General features: G+C 37.8%; 1 protein-coding gene across 1 annotated transcript in view; it reads right to left on the bottom strand.

The window, feature by feature from the left end:
• Nucleotides 1–311: 311 nt before the first annotated feature.
• The window catches only part of LOC131078483 (MADS-box transcription factor 14-like), a 102,960-nt gene continuing 83,069 nt past the window's right edge, over nt 312–20,202 (bottom strand). Inside the window, exons 4-6 of the mRNA XM_059220240.1 lie at nt 1,039–1,080; nt 836–954; nt 312–751 (exon numbers count right to left, since the gene is read on the bottom strand). Of these exons, the coding sequence (XP_059076223.1) occupies nt 742–751; nt 836–954; nt 1,039–1,080 (171 nt within the window). The 3' untranslated portion in view covers nt 312–741. The remainder of the gene's footprint in view (nt 752–835; nt 955–1,038; nt 1,081–20,202) is intronic.

Here is a 20,202-nt window from a genome sequence, read left to right as displayed (position 1 = left end):
TAGTGCAGCGATAAAGTAACGGTAACTTGTATAATTTTCTGTGATATATGCCTGACCTATTTTGTTTGTATACAAATTTTTCGAACGATGAAAAGTAAGCATTTTAAAAACAACCCGTACATAAAAATTTCCAACAGAATATGGCACTGTAATAACCATTCTAGCATTATATACCTTGCACAGCATACAACAAGCTTTTGCGAAGCAGATATTGAATCTAAAGTTATTTTGGAGATGTATTAGAGCCCACAATCAGTTTGTTTTTTATTTTTAACATTTTCATTACCATCGACGATGCCACCTGATGAAAACTTGTAACAGTAAAAAGCAATTGAAGGAAATTCCGATCAATTAGTTTGTTAAGAATTATAGATTCTGATCTTACAGGTATGGGTATCATAAAAGAGAACCATAATGCGCTCTAAATTTTACTCTTGTACAGTATTTCAATCTAAAAGTTATTTTCAATTATAAAATAAATGCTAAAAACGTAAACCTTAACATCAAATCATAGCATAGATGGCAAACAAAGTGAGAGGTTCGAGTCTATAAACAGTAATGGAATACCTAGATTTCCTAGCATATAATCTGTTTGAATACCATTGTAACTTCACAGCGACTTAAATAAGTTGCAGAAAATCTCTTGGACAATAGCATCCCCTTGACTTCATGACAGGCTGCACATACACAATCTCGTCATTAAACTTTTTCTTTTATCTCCGAGCATAGAGTCCATCGAATTCATGACAGGCTGCACACACAATCACTTTATTAAAAAATATTTTTGTAAGCTAAAGAAAAATCAATAAGCAGAAATTATCATCATAAAAATTACGTGAGATTGAGATTAGTCTGATGTAGATTTTGTTGAGTTGCACCATCTGTTTCCAAATCATTGTCAAATCCCTCCATAATGTCAATGTTGAGGTGGCATGTCCTGCAACCTCCTTCAATCTGTATCATGTTTAGAATTTCATTATGGTAAAAAGAAAAAGAACCATTATGATGGCAATGCGGATATGCGTACAAGTCTATTACCTTTTTAAACAGGTTAGCGTTTTCCAGCATAAGTGATTTTGCCTGCTTGACAATTGAAATCATCAGCCTTTGCCAAAATAACTTCATTACAGTTGTAATCAGTAAGAAATTTATAACAGTTTTGTTAATGCAGTGCATAGCAACTTGATGTTATACACAAAACATCACGAAAAAGCCAAATCAACTTGAAATGTGGTTTATAATTATAGGAATCCTTAAGGTCAGATGTCAAAACCGTGTAACAATTGAAAAACAACATAGCGAACATGGAACAGAATTGCAAACTATTTAATTGATTTATTCATGAACAGGTTACAATTTTATTGGTGTGAAAGAATTAATAGTTAAACATTTTAACAGGTAATCGTAATTGTTTGACAACAAATTGAGCTAAATACAATAAACTCGGATTCAATCATAGATTTAACAGGGACTCGATTACATATATACAATTAGGTTTTTACTGATACAGCGTATATTCCAACAGTCCCTTTTAATGCTATAATATTAAGTTGATTGACAAAATAAAACAATACATTATGCGGAAACAGTTATTTGTAAAATATCTTAAACTGCTTTCAAGTATAATCACTCTGTTATAATTCATATTTAGAACATTATTGGATACCATTTACACATGAACTCTCTCATCAGCCTCTTAAAAGTATAATACTGAACTTTCAGATTTTAGATCTCGTTTTTAACTATTAGACATCAATTCTCACATATATGACTCATAACCCTAATAAAATATAATTTCTTTGACTCAAGCAAATAACTATTCTCTACTACATCGCTCTTTATTTTCAAATTGTTACCCTCTTCAAAATGCTTCATTTTCAATTAAGTCATCATCACTATCAACAGATGATCCTTCAACAACTTTCATTCTCAGCTTTACTATTGCAGTGAACTACTCAAAAGCACGTTTCTTTTAAACAAACTTTGACTTAATAGCAACACATTTCTAAAAATAGACTTAGCAAGGGGTGTCTTCCTCTTGACAAAGGACACTTATTTTTCTCTTTAAGATAAGCTGCAACAAATACAGCTCCACTTTCACCTCAAGACTTTCAATTTCCTACACCAACGAACAGTAGTCTCGGCATGATGGGATTGAGGCAGTTATGTTCTTCATCAACGTAGGTTCCTTTTGAATTGCTATCTCAAACTAGAATGATGAGTGGCTTCATCCCATTCTCAATGCAATCGAACGACCAAATTTAACGAGGAAAGGAAAGCATATCAAACAGAAAAATTACAACAGTTTTTTAACCTCCATAACCAGACAAGGATAACTGTGTCACCAACACGCCTTTTCTCGCTCTTCGGCTGCTTCTTATTACTCTAGCTTGCCAAACAAAAATGTTGAATGAAGAGGGGGAGCAAAAAGAAAGAAACATAGTTTATATTAAGAAACAAATACATTACATGTATCATCTGAGCTTCGGTTCATAGATTTAAAAACCATTACTATCAGACTTAGCAGTTTCATACATTCTGATTCAGATCATTACAGGTTCATACACTTAATTCATTACAGACTACTATTTCCAGCTCTGTGGAGCTGGACTCTGCTCTACTGAGAGAGTGAGTTCCAATGTACAAAACCCTACAATATATAGAAAACGTACAATCAATGGAGGACAAACAATAAACATAAAATATTGTTTATCAAACCGTGAAAGACCAATTGATGGGACAGGTGACAGCTTGGAGAAGAGATTGAAATCAATTCGAATCCAAGAAAGAGCTATATTGAATTCTGATCATTAATATTGAGATGAAGGCTGGACATATGGCGCATACGGAGTTGATAAAAGCAGCTGATAGATATGAATGTGTGCACGAATGAACAACTGGTTGTACTGGTGAGTAGTTTTGATTATTTCCAACAAAAAAAACACTCATGACCAGATGGCAGCAGCTATTCTTCCAAAAACACACTAATGTATTATGGAAAGCCGGTGTTGGCAAAAGACACTAATCCGGTGAAGATTGATGCATGACGAATGCTTAGGAGTTGTCATTGATGGCAACCCAGTTCAGAAATCATATCCGGTGTACATAGATTTGATTTACCGGAAGTTATATTGTTCACAAGGCATAAGTCTGGAAGGTGGAACATAGTAACCAGTAGAGCATGAGTATAGTTTGCATATCTTGATTTTGGTTGTGTAACTTTGGTTGCGGTGATAGAGGCAGATGATTCAATATTTGAGGCAGATTATTCCATAATCTTGATATCCGGTGTTGATTCATGAGTTAGATTAAAGTTCCAGTATCTGGTAATTCAGCTAGAATAGAGATATTTTTGTGTAACGTGTGTTGCGGAATCCTTGGGTTGATTTCGGTGATTGGTTTCGTGATTGAGGAGATTGGGCCGACTTGTATGAAGTTTGTTATCATTTTGTTTGGGTCCGTATATGGATTTGTGGACAGATTGAGCCGACTTAAGGTTACACATTTCATGTTGCCTATTATGTGGTTTGTGAAGGCCGACATAAGAAATGATTCATTTTGCTGATGCGGATATATAAGTCTGATCCATTTGAGCATTTTGGGTGGTGATGTAAGTATGAGAAGTCTGTATGAGCGAATGTGTGAAGTTTGGTGAATGTGATTGAAGATTTAGGTGCTCTAATATATGACAGAGCAGAAAGACAAAACAGTTGCAGAAGTCAATTTGAGCCTAACCGAAACTGCTTTTTGGCATATGTAGATGCTATACGTCAGTTCATTTGTTATTGTAATCAATTGTAATCGCCTGTAAGGCAGTGAGCCTTCCTCCAGGTTGCAGAGCAGTGAGCTTTAGGTAGTGTGCTTGAATGCAAGTGCATTCCCCTTTATGTAATATTATCATACTTTTGGCCATAGTATAATAATATTGTGGGTTCAAATCCCACCATGGTTTTTCCCTTTCCGGGTTTCCATGTAAAAATATTGGTGTTATAGTTGTGTGGTTGATTGCTTTATGTTTCTGCACTTTACTTTCATTCTTATGCATCCGGTGGTTTGTGAATCAGCTTAATAAGTTTGTAAATTGTAGAAAATTGATTCCCCCCCCCCCCTCTCAGTGTTCATTGATTCCAACAATTGGTATTAGAGCTTATTTCCTCAGAAGAAGCCTAACAGCTTGAGGAAGATTGGGAACATTGAATCAGTGGACTCTGTTTTGTAGAAACAACTTACTGTGACACTTGAAGATCTTGATGCAGCTATGAAAGAGAAGAGTAGCCTGAGGAGATGTCTGGAAGCAGCTGAAAATTTCATTGAATCTCTGAAGGAACAAGTCAACACATCAAGAGAGAAGAGAATGGAACTGATGGATAAACTCAAGGAGAAAGAAGAACAAAGCATTGACAATCAAGCCCTACAAGACAAGATAGATGAATGTGAGAATCTTGCTAGAGAGAATGCAGTCCTGAAGAATGAGATGCAATCCATTGTGATGAAGTTGACAAAGGAGATTGAAGACAGAAAGAAGAATTAGGGAAATCTGACTCAATCATTGAATGATAGATTTGATGAATGTTGCAGATTGAACTATGAGAATGATCAGTTCAAAATTGAACTGGTGCATTGGAAGAATGATGGACAAGAACTTGAAAGGCAAATCATAATTCTGAGATGAGCTCTCTACTGCTAATGAGTACATAAAAAAATTCAAAGCTAGCTCAGCCCGGCTAGATGAGATGTTTGAAAGTCAGAGACATGGAAAAGACATGCGATACCTTGGATATGAGAAAGGAGAATCCTCCAGTTCTGGACAAAGCAATCATCAAAAGAAAAAGAAACCTCCGGTAAGATAGCCTAATGCCTATAAATTCAATGGTAAATGTTTTTTTTGTGGAAAATTCGGTCATATGGCAAGTCAGTGTAGAAATAAGATGAATAATAGAATGATGAATAATGTGATGAATAATGGTCCTACCTTCACTAGTCAATGTTTCATATGCAACAACTTTGGTCATAAGTCAAACATGTGAAGAATAATGATGAATAATTTTCAGAACAAGAGATGCTATGTTTGTGGAATGTTTGAACATATTTCTAACCAATGCATTATGAGATCAAATCAAATGAACTTCAAGCCTATGCATGGAAATGTTATTTGCTATGCATGCAACAATTCGGGTCACATTGCAAAATATTGCAGAAGCAAGAATGTGAGCAGGAATGCTTTGGTAGACAAGAACTGATCAGATGAAAAGGGCAAATCAAAGGTCGAAGAAGTTAGAGAGAAACATAAGATGTGAGTTAAGAAGGAAGATTCAAATATTTAGAATGGTTCCATACCTGATTCCAGTGTTGGAACCTCATCCGGTAACTAAGGCATTTTGGCCTAAGGGGGAAGCTTTTCATGCAGATCCTTAAAACCCCCTTTTGGAGATTTGTGACCGGTCGAGGATGGTTACAGATGAAAGAGATTAGTTGTGTAGTTGATATCTAGAAGATTACATGCCTATATGAATATCTGGTGATGAATTATTGAAGAAATAGGGTATGTGAAAAGCCTTTAGGGTTGTGCATGTATTGCAACTTGAAGTTAGGGTTTCGGAGGATAAAAGACATTCTTCTATTCATTTTTCACATTGCGAACAAAGAGAAAGGGCATAAGAGAAAGGCGAACGAGATTGAGCAATGATAACTAAACTTGAAGCGAACAGACAACGATTTCTAGAATCCGGTTGAATTTGAGAAGGTATTCATTCATGTTCGTGCTATTTTTCATACCCTAATTTCAAAATGGCATCAACATCTAGTATTGCAACTCAGTTGGTAGCTGAGATCATTGAAAGGGAAAGGCTAGTGTTTAAGAGACATCCATTCAAATCGGTTGAAGATGATTCAGAAGGAGCATTTTCTCCTGTATCGTATGGCATGCTGCACAATGAAGATATTAGGGCATATATTCACTGTAATATCAAGCTTGGGAATACGGACATGCTATCACTATACACCAATCATATGATGGATAGAATGGGAAATTTAAAGCCCGAATTAAAATCATTGCAAGATAAAGGTTTTATCTAGTTTGTTCATTTTTTGGTGTTCAATGAACCCGAATGGGTTAGGTACATCTTGAGCCGAATCCATGATGAATTTATATGGCTGGATAGACCTCACAAGATCACAAAGTAAGTCATTCAAATGGTAAGCTATCTGAGTGCAATTGGTGAGATCCTCGGTCTGAGAAATGTCAAGAACACAATGGTGAATGCAGTTACCGGATTCCAGTATGACAACCGATTGATGACAACAAGTGATATCATAGAGCATGATGTAAGATTTGCTTCAATGGTGTCAGGATGCAAGGCGTACTAGTCCAACAAACAAAATTAGTATCCAGTACTGCAATATATGCGGCCTATCAAATGCTCAAGGAGGACAAAAGATATGATTTGTGCAGAGTACTTCTCAGTGAGCTGATGAGAAACTTGAATATAAAACAAGATAAGGAACATTTTTTCAAATTCGGTTCTCTGATTGTTTGTTTAGCACTTTACTTCTTGAATTAAATCCCCGGAATAGGAAAAGTACAATGGGCTTATGATAAACCAATGACAATACAAATCAAAGAAGGCTTACAGGGATTGGGTGATATTGTAGCTCAGAAATCTTCTTTGTGGGGATATTTTAAATAATTTCAAGCAATGATGCAAAGCAGAGAGAGGATCCCAAAAGATATTGTTGAAAAATATGCGAATACAATCTATTTCATGGTAGACAAAGATTAATGTCACATGGAGGCAGTTGAACCTAGAACTGTTTGGATCATGCCCTTGGGGTATGAGGTAGATGGAAATACACTTGATGAATATGCTCAACACCTATTGAGTAAACTGGTAGATGTGAAGGAAGAGAGGTTTGGTAGTTTCAAAGAGAAGGATCTTGATTTGCACAAGAAATTCATTGAGGCGAAAAGGAAGAGGAAAGTCAAAAAAGAGGTTGAATAGCTTGCTGAACAAATGGGTATTACAAAAGAAGTTGTGCAAAGGGCTAGGGAGAAAAATATTCTCAAGGAGGACAAGGTAAATCCTAAGAAGTCAAAACTGGTCTCCATTCCTCTCAAGCAATCAAAGCCAAGGCAATCCCAGTGGTGCAGGAGCACCCAGTTTTGGTTGCATTTTCAAAGTTTTCAACAATTTTGATATGATTAGGTTCAAATGTGTGCTTTATCAGTTTGAAATGGCATCTCATAAGTGCACTGGGATAACCTATTCTGATGGGTTGTTTGTTGGTGAGTCATCGGGTATCAGAAGGAGTCGGTTCAAGTTACCCCAACATCCCGATGAGAAAGCATTGGCTTGGAGCGTGTTCGTTGGATGGAGTATTGGAGATTGGCAAGAGGGGTTTTCACCCTACATCGATCACCCGATGAGACTGACTCCCTTGCTATGTTGTCATCGGCCATCAGAAGTCCGGCTGTGAAGTTTCCCCGGTGACCCGATGGAAAGTGCAAAGTGGTGTGTGTCACCATCGGACATCGGTAGCCCCGTGTTAGTGTTATGCCGACAACCCGATGGAAAGCGCAAAGTGGTGTGTCACCATCGGACAACAGTAGCCCTATGTTGATGTTGCGCCGATGACCTGATAGAAAGTGCGAAGTAGTGTGGGAAGTCAGCGGTCATCCGTAGCCCAATTCTGATGTTACATCGAAGATCTGATAGGAAGTGAGAAGAGTTGGAGGTTGTCATCGGACATCGGTAACCTTGTTTAGATGTTACCCCGATGCTCCAATAGAACCTATCCGACAGTTGCCGCTGGAAACCGTTGGTAACAAGATCAATCTTGTCCAATAGGAGTTCACGATAGAGGATGGAATGCATAAAAGACCCAATGGGCATCTGTAAAAGGGTTGTTGTTTTGAATGTGGATTGTTGATTGCCACGGAGAACACATCTATTTTTTTGAATAATAAAGAGAAGCCTATTTTTTGGTTTCCATTCAGTGTCGGATTTTTGTTTGTGAATTTCAATAATGTTTTAGAATCTTTAAGATCACTTATGTAGTCAATGTAAACGCTTCATGTCTCTGTTCTGTGAGTTACTGAGTTGAACCCAGGAATAAGCTTGGAATATGTAAATAAGTTTTCGTTTTTCAGTTTTGGTTCTCTGTTTGTAGATAACAACATGGCTCTGGCTTGAAACTCCACACGACCATTGGAGGTGGTCAAGAAGAGCCAATCATGTACAATAGGTTTTCATTTGTACATTAGCTATTCCTGCAAACTGGCCCTAGACGAGCTTGGTGATAGTCCGGCTAGGTGTTAGTAGTGCGAAGGAGATAACTTGCAAGAGAGCATGTTGGCATATGCACACTCCAATGAGACATTGTATGTAATTGAAGGTTTTGTCATTGATGGCAACCTTACAATCCTATGGCACTGACAAGGCATTACACCGGCAAGGCATTACATCGGCAAGATAGTTCACCCACATCAACAGATCACACTCTACACTGGCATAGAGAATGGAAGCATACCAGCATAGAGGCCGACAGGATTTTTGTTATATTATATTTTGTTTATTATTGTAAAAACCTTGTAAGCCGACTTGGCAAGTTGTAAAATGACTCTTATATATAAAAGAGATCATTGTAGACATTTTGTAAGGGATGTAAGTGAAAAAGGAAGATATCAGGCAGACCTATTATTCGAAATATAGGTTAAGGTTTTATGTAAATAACAGAGCAAAAACCGGTATTGGATTAGGCATTATAGATGCTATTGTAAAGCAGTACAAGATATTGGATTTGTATAATCCACATTGTAAGTCAGTGAGACTTCCCATTGAGCAGTGAGCTCTAGGCAGTTGGCCTTCCTGCATGTGCAGGCCCCCTTTTGTAACTAATATTCTCTTATCGGCCAGTAAGTGGATATTGTGGGTCACAAATCCCACCGAGGTTTTTCCCACACCAAGTTTCCTTGTTAAATCCTTGTGTCATGGTGTGTTTTTCATGTGGATGATTTTAATTCTGTTTATTACATTATTTCTTGCATACCAGTACACTGTTATAATATGTTCTGCATGTTTTAAATTAAAAAATTCTAATTACCGGTTAGACACTGATTCACTCCCCCCCCCTCTCAGTATCTGTAAGTTTCCTAACAATTGGTATCAAAGCCTGGTCCTCTATTTTCAGAAGCCTAACAACTTGAGGAAGATCTTGACACCGGTAAAGATGGAAAATGCTTTAACTGTAATAAGTATGGTCATAGAGAAAATGAATGTAGATCTAGAAATTATCAGAATATCAACACACCCACTGGTCAATGTTCTAAATGCAACAAAGTTGGTCACTATTCTGAAAATTGTAGAATGAATGTGAGATGTTATGTTTGTGGAAGATTTGGACATTTATCTAATCAATGCAGAACACAAACCGACATAGGTTATGGGAAAGCTATTCAGAAGAATAATGTAACTTGTTATGCATGTAACAAGATTGGGCATATTGCAAAATTCTATAGAAGTAAAGGATCACCGGCAGACAACCAAAGTTCTAGCTTGAAAGGTAAAGAAAAAGTTGAAGAGGTTAAGCAAGAATTCTCAAAACAATGGATTAGAAAAGCTGATCTAAATATTGGGAATACTCCTCCACCGGTAGAACCAGTCAATGTTTCACCGGCAAGACAGAGTGATACTTCACCGGTAGGACAGAGTGATGCTCCACCGGCACGAAGTTCTTCATCAAATTGAAGAAATTTTTCTTGAGGGTTTGGCAATCTAATGACACATGTGCTATTATTCCCTCAGTTAGAGATGAGAAGTTGGAAATTACTTCATTACCAACAGACAATGTTAAGTGAATACTTAACCGACATGCATTTAATGTGGTAGATGGCAAATTAACACTATAAATTTGTGGTTTTGGCTCCATTTCATTTCACCGTGATTTCAAACATTCATAGAGCGCGAAATTTGCAGAGCTAAGGAATTTCAAGCAAAGAGGCGAAGCACTTCAAGCAATCAATCCATCCAAGACAGAAAAAGGTATTTATCATCATGGCATCCACCTTTGCACTTAAATATATAGAAAACCCTACTGTAGTCGATGTCATAAAATGCCCTAGTCCCGTATTTCAACTAGTTCCCGAAGTAGCAGAGAAAGATGACAATATAGGTTCTTTCTCACAAATACCAAAAGGAGTTGTTTATGCTGAAGACCCCAAAATTTACATTCACTGCAACATAGAGGAATTGGGAGATGAAGAGATCAAAACTATGTATAAAACTGTCATATGTGATAATTCTAGAAATTTGAAATCGGAACATAAAATCATTGAAACCCTAGGATTTACTGAAATCCTCTGCATTCCTGAATTTCCCAAGGATGTGATTTGGATAGTCTTAAGAAAGGTACATGGTGAATTTTTCTAGTTAGATGCAATTCACAAAATCACCAAGCAAGCTGTGAAAGTTGTCACAGGGTTACCAACCACCGGTAAAAGGCTTGAAAAAACTAAGAAGGTCTCCAATGACCTAGTTAATAAGTTAACTGGCGCTACATCTGATAAAAGGTCCCTAAGAGTCAATGATGTAACCGACATCAATGTAAGGTTTATCAGCATGATATTAGGGTATAAGGAAACTCATGCAAACATACTCAATTCAATTTCAAGTTTATGCATTAAAAGTGCTTATGACATGATCACAGATAATGCAAAAATTGATATATGTGAGTGGTTGAAGGATGAGTTAATTGACAACCTAGGCAAGATTAAGAAGGATAAGAAAGGAACTTTTAGGTTTGGGAATCTGCTAGTATGTTTGATACTACATATAACCAAACAAGTTCCCGGTATAGGCTACAAAGAACTTGGATTTGATATACTGGTAGGTAAACAGCTAATAGAACTATTCAACAATATGGGAGAAGATAAGGAAAACAATATCCATGATTTCTTTCAAGCACTTAAGGCCAAGATGAAGAAGAGAATCAGATTATCACAAAAGATTGTTGACAACTATAAGGATGAAATATGTTTTGTAATAAAAAAGGATGAAATTTGGATGGAAGCAGTCATCCCAAGAACAATCTGGGTAACAGAGATGGGTTATGAGACAGATGATCACATAATTGAGACTTATGCTAAAGCACTTCTGGAAGCACCAAACAAACCAAAGGAAGAAGTATTTGGTAGTGCTGAAACTATAGGAAAACAAATACAATCTAAGAAGAGAGTGAAAAAGGTTGAGGCAGTTGTGAGAAGAGGCTCTAGACAGGCAAAGGCTATTAAAGAAGATGTGTTAAAACAAACCGGTATCACTGAGGATGAGCTAGGAACTCTACAGCTTGAGACTCATCTATCACCAGTAAGCATTTCTTCAGAGAGTGACATGCCTGCAGCTTTCAAAAGAGTTGTAAGGAAAAGAGATCCCTCACCGGCAACCACACCCTCACCTAGGAGGACAAGACAGAAACAACAAGCAGTGAGATCACCGGTTAAGAAGACTACACCAAAGAAGAAACTGACACCCAAGAAGAAGAAGAGAACAAAACAAAACCTGGCTCCTCTTGAATATACTATTGAATGAAATTATAGAGGAAGGGAAACTGAAGAATATAGAGAAATTATATGACACTCTAACAGCAGATGAAAAAGAACAAGTAGAAAACAGTGTTATATTGCATAGGGACATGTATAAGAAATTTTTGATGGAAGTTGTAGATGAAGTACCAGATGAACTGTTCAAAAGACTGGAAGCAAGGAGACAAGAAGTAATAGAACTTGACAAGAAAATCAAGATAGAAAAGCTACTTGCTATGTACCCAGTGAACTCACCTAAACAAATTGATGATTTAATTGCTGAAGCCAACGGGTCAGTATTCTCTACTGCACACCGACACATTGCGTTAATGGTTGGAAGAGTCAATGAGGTGACTGAAGAAACAGAAAATGCATGGGATATATTCCTAGTTGAAAAAGAAAAACAAGAAGAATACCAAAACCCCAAACCAATAAAGGTATATCAGAAAGAAAGAGGCAAAGGAAAAGGAAAGGTTGGTGGACCTCCGAGTATTAAAGTAAAAGACAACTTACCCCCACCATCTTTTACATCACCGACAACAGTAACTACAGAAGATCAACCGACAGTTGAAAGTATGGATATAGAGGATGTCAATCCTAATCCTGAAGTCTTATACACAATAGATGTTGAGACACAAAAGATCAACATTGTGGTATATAAAGATACAACTAGTAAGACTGAAATGGCTAGTGAGCCACCGATAGCTGAGCAAACTGTTAAAACACAGGAGAAACCAACAGATGACAAAGAACAACAGGCAGAAGCTCAGATTGAGACAGTGCAACAAGAAATGCAACAGCAATAGGAATAGGTTCATGAGGAAACAGTGCCACCGGCAACTGGAGAAAACACAAACCATTGCTTAAAGAAATGCAAACACAAACAGACCTACCAGAGGTCACAACAAGCTTGGTTACTTCTTCCACCAGTGGAATTCAGAATGTTGGCTCCTCCTCAGCAGGCCACAAACCAAAAAATGTAACTGAAGTACTTTTGGATTCAATCAAAAGGATAACAGATTGTAGTTCACAGGCTTACAAAGCTATAGATGACACAATCCCAATTTTGAAGGTAATTTCTCCTAATTGTAATATAGACAATAAAGATTCTTTAGGACAACTTGATACTTTCTGTAAATATATCATAGAGAAGATTGAGAAAATAAAGGAAGAAACATTGAAGGACAAAGTAGAAATTGAAAAGCAAAAATTCTTTGAAGATTAGATAAAGAAATGTACTAGGGATTTTGACACACTTCTACCGGAACTGTGTAACTTATTGAAAGAGTACAAAACTTTGTACAAAGACACCTGTAAGACAAACCTTTTGACAATAGACATAGATAAGAAAATAAGCAAGGTACAGGATGAAATCAATAAACTTGCTGACAATTTTGTTAACTCACCTGATACATTATCAGTTTTTGAACAAAGGATAACAAATTTTGAGGAAGAGTTACTTAAATTAGAAAGAGAAAAGGAGAGAATAGTGAATAAGGCAAAGCATCTGAGATTAAAACTAAGTCCAAGATTGGACTATCTAGCATCATTGCGGAAGGAAATATCTGAGGCACTGATACAAGGATAGAAAACACTGGCAGAGCATTTGCAGTATCTCACCGGTACAATTAAAAGAACAAAGACAGCAATAAGAGACAGTAAAAAGTTTTTGGAGAGTATAAACTTGATTTTGGCGCATCTATTTCAAATTGTAACTACCCAATTACAAGGTTGAAACTACAAACTCTACTGACATCTTGACAACCTTTGTCATTGATGCCAAAGGGGGAGTAGTGGTATGAGAAAATTCAATATCATAGGAATCATATGCTTAGGGGGAGCACACATTTTTGGTAACATTTTTGGACTTCACATTTTTGATACACTTTTGAAATTTCTCATGAGTGTTGCCATCAATGCCAAAGAGGGAGATTGTTGGCATATGCACACTCCAATGAGACATTGTATGTGATTGAAGGTTTTGTCATTGATGGCAACCTTACAATCCTATGGCACCGGCAAGGCATTACACTAGCAAGGCATTACAACGGCAAGATAGCTCACCAGCATCAATAGATCACACTCTACACGGACACAGACAAAGGAAGCATACCGACACAGAGGCCGATAGGATTTTTGTTATATTATATTTTGTTTATTATTGTAAAAACCTTGTAAGCCATCTTGGCAAGTTGTAAAATGACTCTTATATATAAAAGAGATCATTGTAGACATTTTGTAAGGGATGTAAACGAAAAAGGAAGATATTAGGCAGACCTATTATGCAAAATATAGGTCAAAGGTTTTATGTAAAGAACATAGTAGAAACCGGTACTGGATCAGGCATTATAGATGCTATTGTAAAGCAATACAAGATATTGGATTTGTATAATCCACATTGTAAGTCAATGAGACTTCCCATTGAGCAGTGAGCTCTAGTTGGCCTTCCTACATGTGCAGGCCCCCTTTTGTAAGTAATATTCTCTTATTGGCCAGTAAGTGGATATTGTGGGTCACAAATCCCACCAAGGTTTTTCCCACACCGAGTTTCCTCGTTAAATCCTTTTGTCATGGTGTGTTTTTCATGTGGATGATTTTAATTCTGTTTATTACATTATTTCTTGCATACCGATACACTGTTATAATATGTTCTGCATGTTTTAAATTGAGAAATTATAATTACCAGTTAGATACTGATTCACACCCCCCCCCCCTCAGTATCTGTAAGTTTCCTAACAGAGGAATCTATTGAGAAACGGAAGAAGATCCAGAAGGCTATAAGCCTTGGAACTTAGTCATTTTGTAACCAAAAGGAGAGAGTTTGCAAAACCAAACAGGAAGGGTGGTTTTGCAAAGAGAGAGAACAAGTGTTGATTGTCCTACACCCCTGCAAGGATATAGTGAGCAAGCTTACCTTGTGAGCTTGAGGAAGGTGAAACAAGAAAACTATTGGTAGGAGAGTACATAGGAGAAGACTATGGGCCCTAATAGAGAATAGGATTACACCATCAAGAACTCCAATTGGTGGTAAATTAGGCCTCTCCTTATCAAAGTGGTATCAGAGCAAGTTAAGACTTGGAAAGAAACTTGTTGATGTCAGGCATTGAATCCGTAGGAGAAATTAGTCTCAGAATGGTGACCAATGCAGAGTTAGCCAAGAAGGTAGAAGATCAAGAGGAAGAGAATAGACTCCTGAGAGAAAGATTACTACAACTGGACAGCAAACTAGACATAGTTGAAGACAAAACTAAGAAAGTGACAATCAAGTTCAATGAAGGGAAGGGAAAAGAATCAGTAGAATAGGATAGGATACCTGAACTAGACCCTGTTCTATCTGAAGAACCTTTCCTTAAAGAAATTAAAGCCTTAGGGGGAAATGCTTGGAAGGAGTGCCACTTTTTTATGGGAAAATGGAGCGTGAAGTAGTTATGGAATGGATCGAAGGATTGGAGAATCACTTTGAGTGTAATGGAATTAGTGAAGCCCAAAAGGTGAAGGTAGCTAAGTCTAGATTGAGAGGAGCAACCTTGACTTGGTGGAAGTTTATCCAAGAAGAAAGGCAAAAAGAGGGTAAGAACCAAATAGCCAATTGGAAAGGAATGGTAGCCAAGGTGAGGGAAGCCTATATCCCTGAAGATTATGAGATCCAACTGCACAAAAGGAGACAAAACTTGAGACAAAGAGACTTGGATGTGAGCAGCTACACTGAGGAATTTCAGAAGTTATGTTTGAGATCCAAGGTGGTAGAGAATGAGAACATCAAGGTAGCTAGATATTTGAATGGCTTGAGATGGAATATTCAAGAGGAGTTAAGTTTGTTATGTCCTAACACCATGCATAAGTGCTTTCAATTGGAAATGAAAGTGGAGGAAAAGAGCAAGAAGAAACAAGAATAAAGCAACAGAGGCAGAGGTAGAGGAAGAGATGGCAAAGGTCATAGAGGTAGCTATGGTGGTAGAGGTGTCGATCAAAGATCCCAAGAGGAATCCAAGTTGGTAGAGAAAAGTGGGGATTCCAATAGCAAGAGAAGCTATAGAGGAAGAGGATCTAGCAACTCTAATAGATGAAGGTCTAGTGGATCAGGAAGAGGGTACTATTTTGCCATGATGAAGTGCTACAACTGCTATCAGCTTGGACACGCAGCTTATAGATGTCTTGAGAAGTCTTCTTCATCCCAAGGAGGTGAAAGGAGAGTAAATTATATTCAAGAAGATGCAGCAAATGTGAAGGCATCAGAAGTGAGTTTAGATTATGAGAGTGGAGAGAATCTTATGATGAGAAGAGTCTTGATCAAAGAACTGGTTAAGGAGGAACCTAGCTAAAGAAGATCCTTGTTTAGGATAAAATGCAAGATTATGGGTAGAGTGTGTAAGTGTGTAAAGTGGTGGTAGATTCAGGTTCCACTGGCAATATTGTGTCAGAAGAAGTAGTAAGTAAACTTAACCTGCAAAGAATTTCACATAGTGATCCTTATAAGGTTACTTGGATCAATAAGGAGCATCATATTCTAGTGAATGAACAAACTTGGGTGGAGTTCACTATAGGAAGTTACAAAGACAAGATTTTGTGTGATATCTTGCCAGTGGATGCATGACACCTACTCTTAGGTAGGCCCTGGCAATTTGACAGGAAAGAAGCACACCATGGAGAAAAGAATTCTCATACTTTCCAAAAAGATGGAGTTACTTACAAAATTCAGTCCTTAAAAGATGAAGAAGGAAGCATACCTAAGGGCTCCAATGTGCTACTAGTTGGTGAGGAGGAGTTCATTAACACCCTCAAGGAAGGAGAAGGAGTGGGGTTTGCACTTGTAGTGAAACCTAAAGAAGAAATCAAGGAAAAGAAAGTATGCATTCCCAATGAAGTGCAGAAGATACTAAACCGGTTCAAGGAGATCATTAGTGATTGAACACCTGCAACGTTGCCTCCTCAACGTGCCATCAGTCACCAAATTGACTTCATACTTGGAGCTTCTGTGCCTAATAAGGCAACCTATAAGATGACACCAGAGCAGAATCAGGAGGTAGCTAAATAAATACAAGAGCTTTTGGATGATGGTCTGATAAGGAAAAGCATCAACCCATGTGCAGCGCCCATTGTGTTGGCACCAAAGAAGGGAGGTACTTAGAGACTGTGCACTGATTCAAGAGCCATCAACTAGATTACAATCAAGTATAGATTTCTTATTCCCAGAATTGAAGATTTGATGGATTTTTTGGGGGGTGCTAAGTATTTTACCAAGATAGACCTCAAGAGTGGTTAGCACCAAATCTGAATCAAAGAGGGAGATGAATGGAAGATAGCCTTCAAGACTACAGAAGGACTTTATGAATGGCTTGTTATGCCATTTGGACTCACCAATGCTCCTAGCACATTCATGAGACTCATGAATGAAGTACTCAAGGACTACAATGATAAATTTGTTGTTGTTTACCTAGATGACATCTTAATTTTTAGAAAGTTTAAAGATGAGCATCTTAAGCATATAGAAATTGTATTGGGAAAACTATATGATGAACAACTAACCGTCAATTTGGGGAAATGTGAGTTTATGAAACAGGAATTATTGTATCTTAGGTTTGTAATCTCAAGTGGTTATTTGAAAATGGACACTTCAAAAGTGGAAGCAATAATCAATTGGCCTAATCCTAAAACAACAAGTACAATAAGGAGTTATTATGGTTTGGCTCAGTTTTACAGGAAGTTCATCAAAGGGTTCAGTGAGATATGTTCACCTATGCTAGAGACAATCAAGGGAGGTGTGAGAACCAAGTTTGTATGGGCAAAGGAAGCACAAAAAGGTTTTGATCTCTTGAAGACAAAGGTGGCTACACAACCAGTACTAATCCTACAAAGCTTTGACAAAATTTTCACAATTGAATGTGATGCCAGCAACATAGCAGTTGGAGCAGTTTTGAGTCAAGACAATAGACCAATTGCATTTTTCAGCGAGAAACTCAATGATGCAAATAAAAGGTATTTTTCCTATGATTTGGAATTGTATGCACTTGTTCAGTCACTTAGGAAATGGAGGCATTATTTGCTACCTAAGGAATTTGTGGTTTACACTGATAATCAAGCTCTTAGCTTTCTTAATTCTCAAGAAAAGTTAAACCATAGGCATATCAAATGGGTAGAGTATTTGCAGTCATATACCTTTACCATCAAACACAAGAAAGGACAATGTAATAAGGTAGCTGATGCATTGAGTAGGAGGTTACTAACAGTGCAAGAAGTGCAACTTAAAAGCATTGGAGTGGATAGTTTCAAGAATTTGTATGGAGAAGATGAAGATTTTGCTGCTGCCTAGAAGGTTTGCCAAGAGTTTAGGAATCATTTCCATAGTGAATATGCAGATTTCACTTTGCAGGATGGATTTTTGTTCAAAGGAGGACAACTTTGTGTACCCAGAGGGTCTATGAGAGAAAATCTGATGCAATAAAAACACAATGGATGCTTGAGTGGAGATTTTGGTTTGAATAAGACTTTGGAACTTGTTCAAAGATTATACTATTGGCCAAAGATGCAAAGGGATATCAGCAGATATGTGGAGCAATGTGTAATTTTCCAAAGAGCTAAGGGAACATCTTCTAATGCTAGACTGTATCAGCCTTTACCTATCCCAAACAGGCCATGGGAGTGTGTAAGTATGGAATTTGTCGTTGGTTTACCCAAGACCAAATCTGGATCTATGTTGTCGTAGATAGATTCAGTAAAATGGCCCGTTTTATTCCTTCTAAGGTGACTCATGATGCCATTCATATTGCTCATTTGTTTTTCAAAGAGGTCATTAGGATTCATGGTTTATCCATCAGTAGTGTCAGATAGAGATACAACATTCATTGGACATTTCTGGAGAACTTTATGGCACAGATTGGGAACTAACTTGTCTTTCAGCTCAGCATACCATTCCCAAACGGATGGCCAAACAAAGGTGGTCAATAGAATGCTAGGGAACCTTCTCCGATGTTTGACAAAGCAGTATGGGAAAGCTTGGGATCAAATCATTCATCAAGATGAATTTGCTTACAATGAGAGTATGAATAGATCAACTGGTAAGAGTCCTTTTGAAGTAGTTTACGGCCTTCATCCCATAGATGTTTTGGAGCTCAAAGAAATTGAGAAGATGGGCCAATAGAGTGGACATGATGTTGACATAGCTCAGTCCATGAAGGAAATTCATAAGCAAGTTAGGCAAACTTTGCTAGACAACTCTTAGAAAATCAAGGACAACGTAGATGAAAAGAGAAGAGATGTACAATTTGCTGTTGGGGACTTGGTAATGGTTCACTTGAACAAAGCAAGGCTTCAAAAAGGTATCCCTAGAAAACTTCAAATGAGGAGAATTGGACCTTGTAAGATCTTGGCCAAGTATGGAAACAATGTCTACAAACTTGACTTGCCCCGAGACATGGCTTTATCTCCTATTATCATTGTTGCAAACTTGGTACCATATAAGGGTACACTTCTAGAAGAATGTCAAAGATTTTCTGAGGTCTCATAGGAACTTTCAGACCTACCCTTACCATCGGCAACCAGGCCACAAGCCGAAAAGGTGTTGTATTCACAAGTCCTCAAGAAGACCAGGCATACCACCTACATGGAGCATTTAGTTAAATGATAGCATCTTCCAGAATCTGAGTCCACTTGGGTCCCTGAGGTAGACTTTTCAAAGCTCAAAATTACCTCCTCTATGTTTCCCCAAGGAGTCACTTGACTTCTTTCTCACTGCGGGAGTATTGTGCAGGAGCACCCAGTTTTGGTTGCATTTTCAAAGTTTTCAACAATTTTGGTGTGATTAGGTTCAAATGTGTGTTTTCTCAATTTGAAATGGCATCTTATAAGTGCATCGGGATAACCTATTCCGATGGGTTATTTGTTGGTAAGTCATCGAGCATTGGAAGGAGTCGGTTAAAGTTACCCCGACATCTTGATGAGAAAGCATTGGCTTGGAGTGTGTTCATTAGATGGAGTATTGGAGATCGGCAAGAGGGGTTTTCACCCTACACCGATCACCCGATGAGACTAACTCCCATGCTAAGTTGTCATCAGCCATCGGAAGTCTGGCTGTGAAGTTTCCCCACTGACCAGATGGAAAGTGCAAAGCGGTGTGCGTTGCCATCGAACATTAGTAGCCCTGTGTTAGTGTTACGCCAACAACCTGACGGAAAGTGCAAAGCAGTGTGTCGCCATCCGACATCGGTAGCCCAGTGTTGATGTTGCATTGACTACCTGATAGAAAGCACGAAGCAGTGTGGGAAGTCATCAGTCATCGGTAACCCCGTTCTGATGTTACACCAAAGACCCGATAGGAAGTGGAAAGAGTTGGAGGTTGTCATCGGAGATCGGTAACCTTGTTTAGATGTTACCCTAATGCTCCGATAGAACCTGTCCGATAGTTTCCATTGGAAACCATTGGTAACGAGATCAATCTTGTCCAATAGGAGGAGTTCACGACAGAGGATGGAAGGTATAAAAGACCCAACGAGCATCTATAAAAGGGTTGTTGTTTTGAATGTGGATTGTTGATTGCCACGGAGAACACATCTGTTTTCCTGAATAATAAAGAGAAGTCTATTTTCTGGTTTCCATTCAGTGTCTAATTTCTGTTTGTGAATTGTAATAAT

The sequence above is a fragment of the Cryptomeria japonica genome, chromosome 5, assembly GCF_030272615.1.
Source record: "Cryptomeria japonica chromosome 5, Sugi_1.0, whole genome shotgun sequence".
Classification (NCBI taxonomy): Eukaryota; Viridiplantae; Streptophyta; class Pinopsida; order Cupressales; family Cupressaceae; genus Cryptomeria; species Cryptomeria japonica.
The sequence above is the reverse complement of the archived record's forward strand: the minus strand, read 5'-3'. Positions and strand labels throughout refer to the sequence as shown.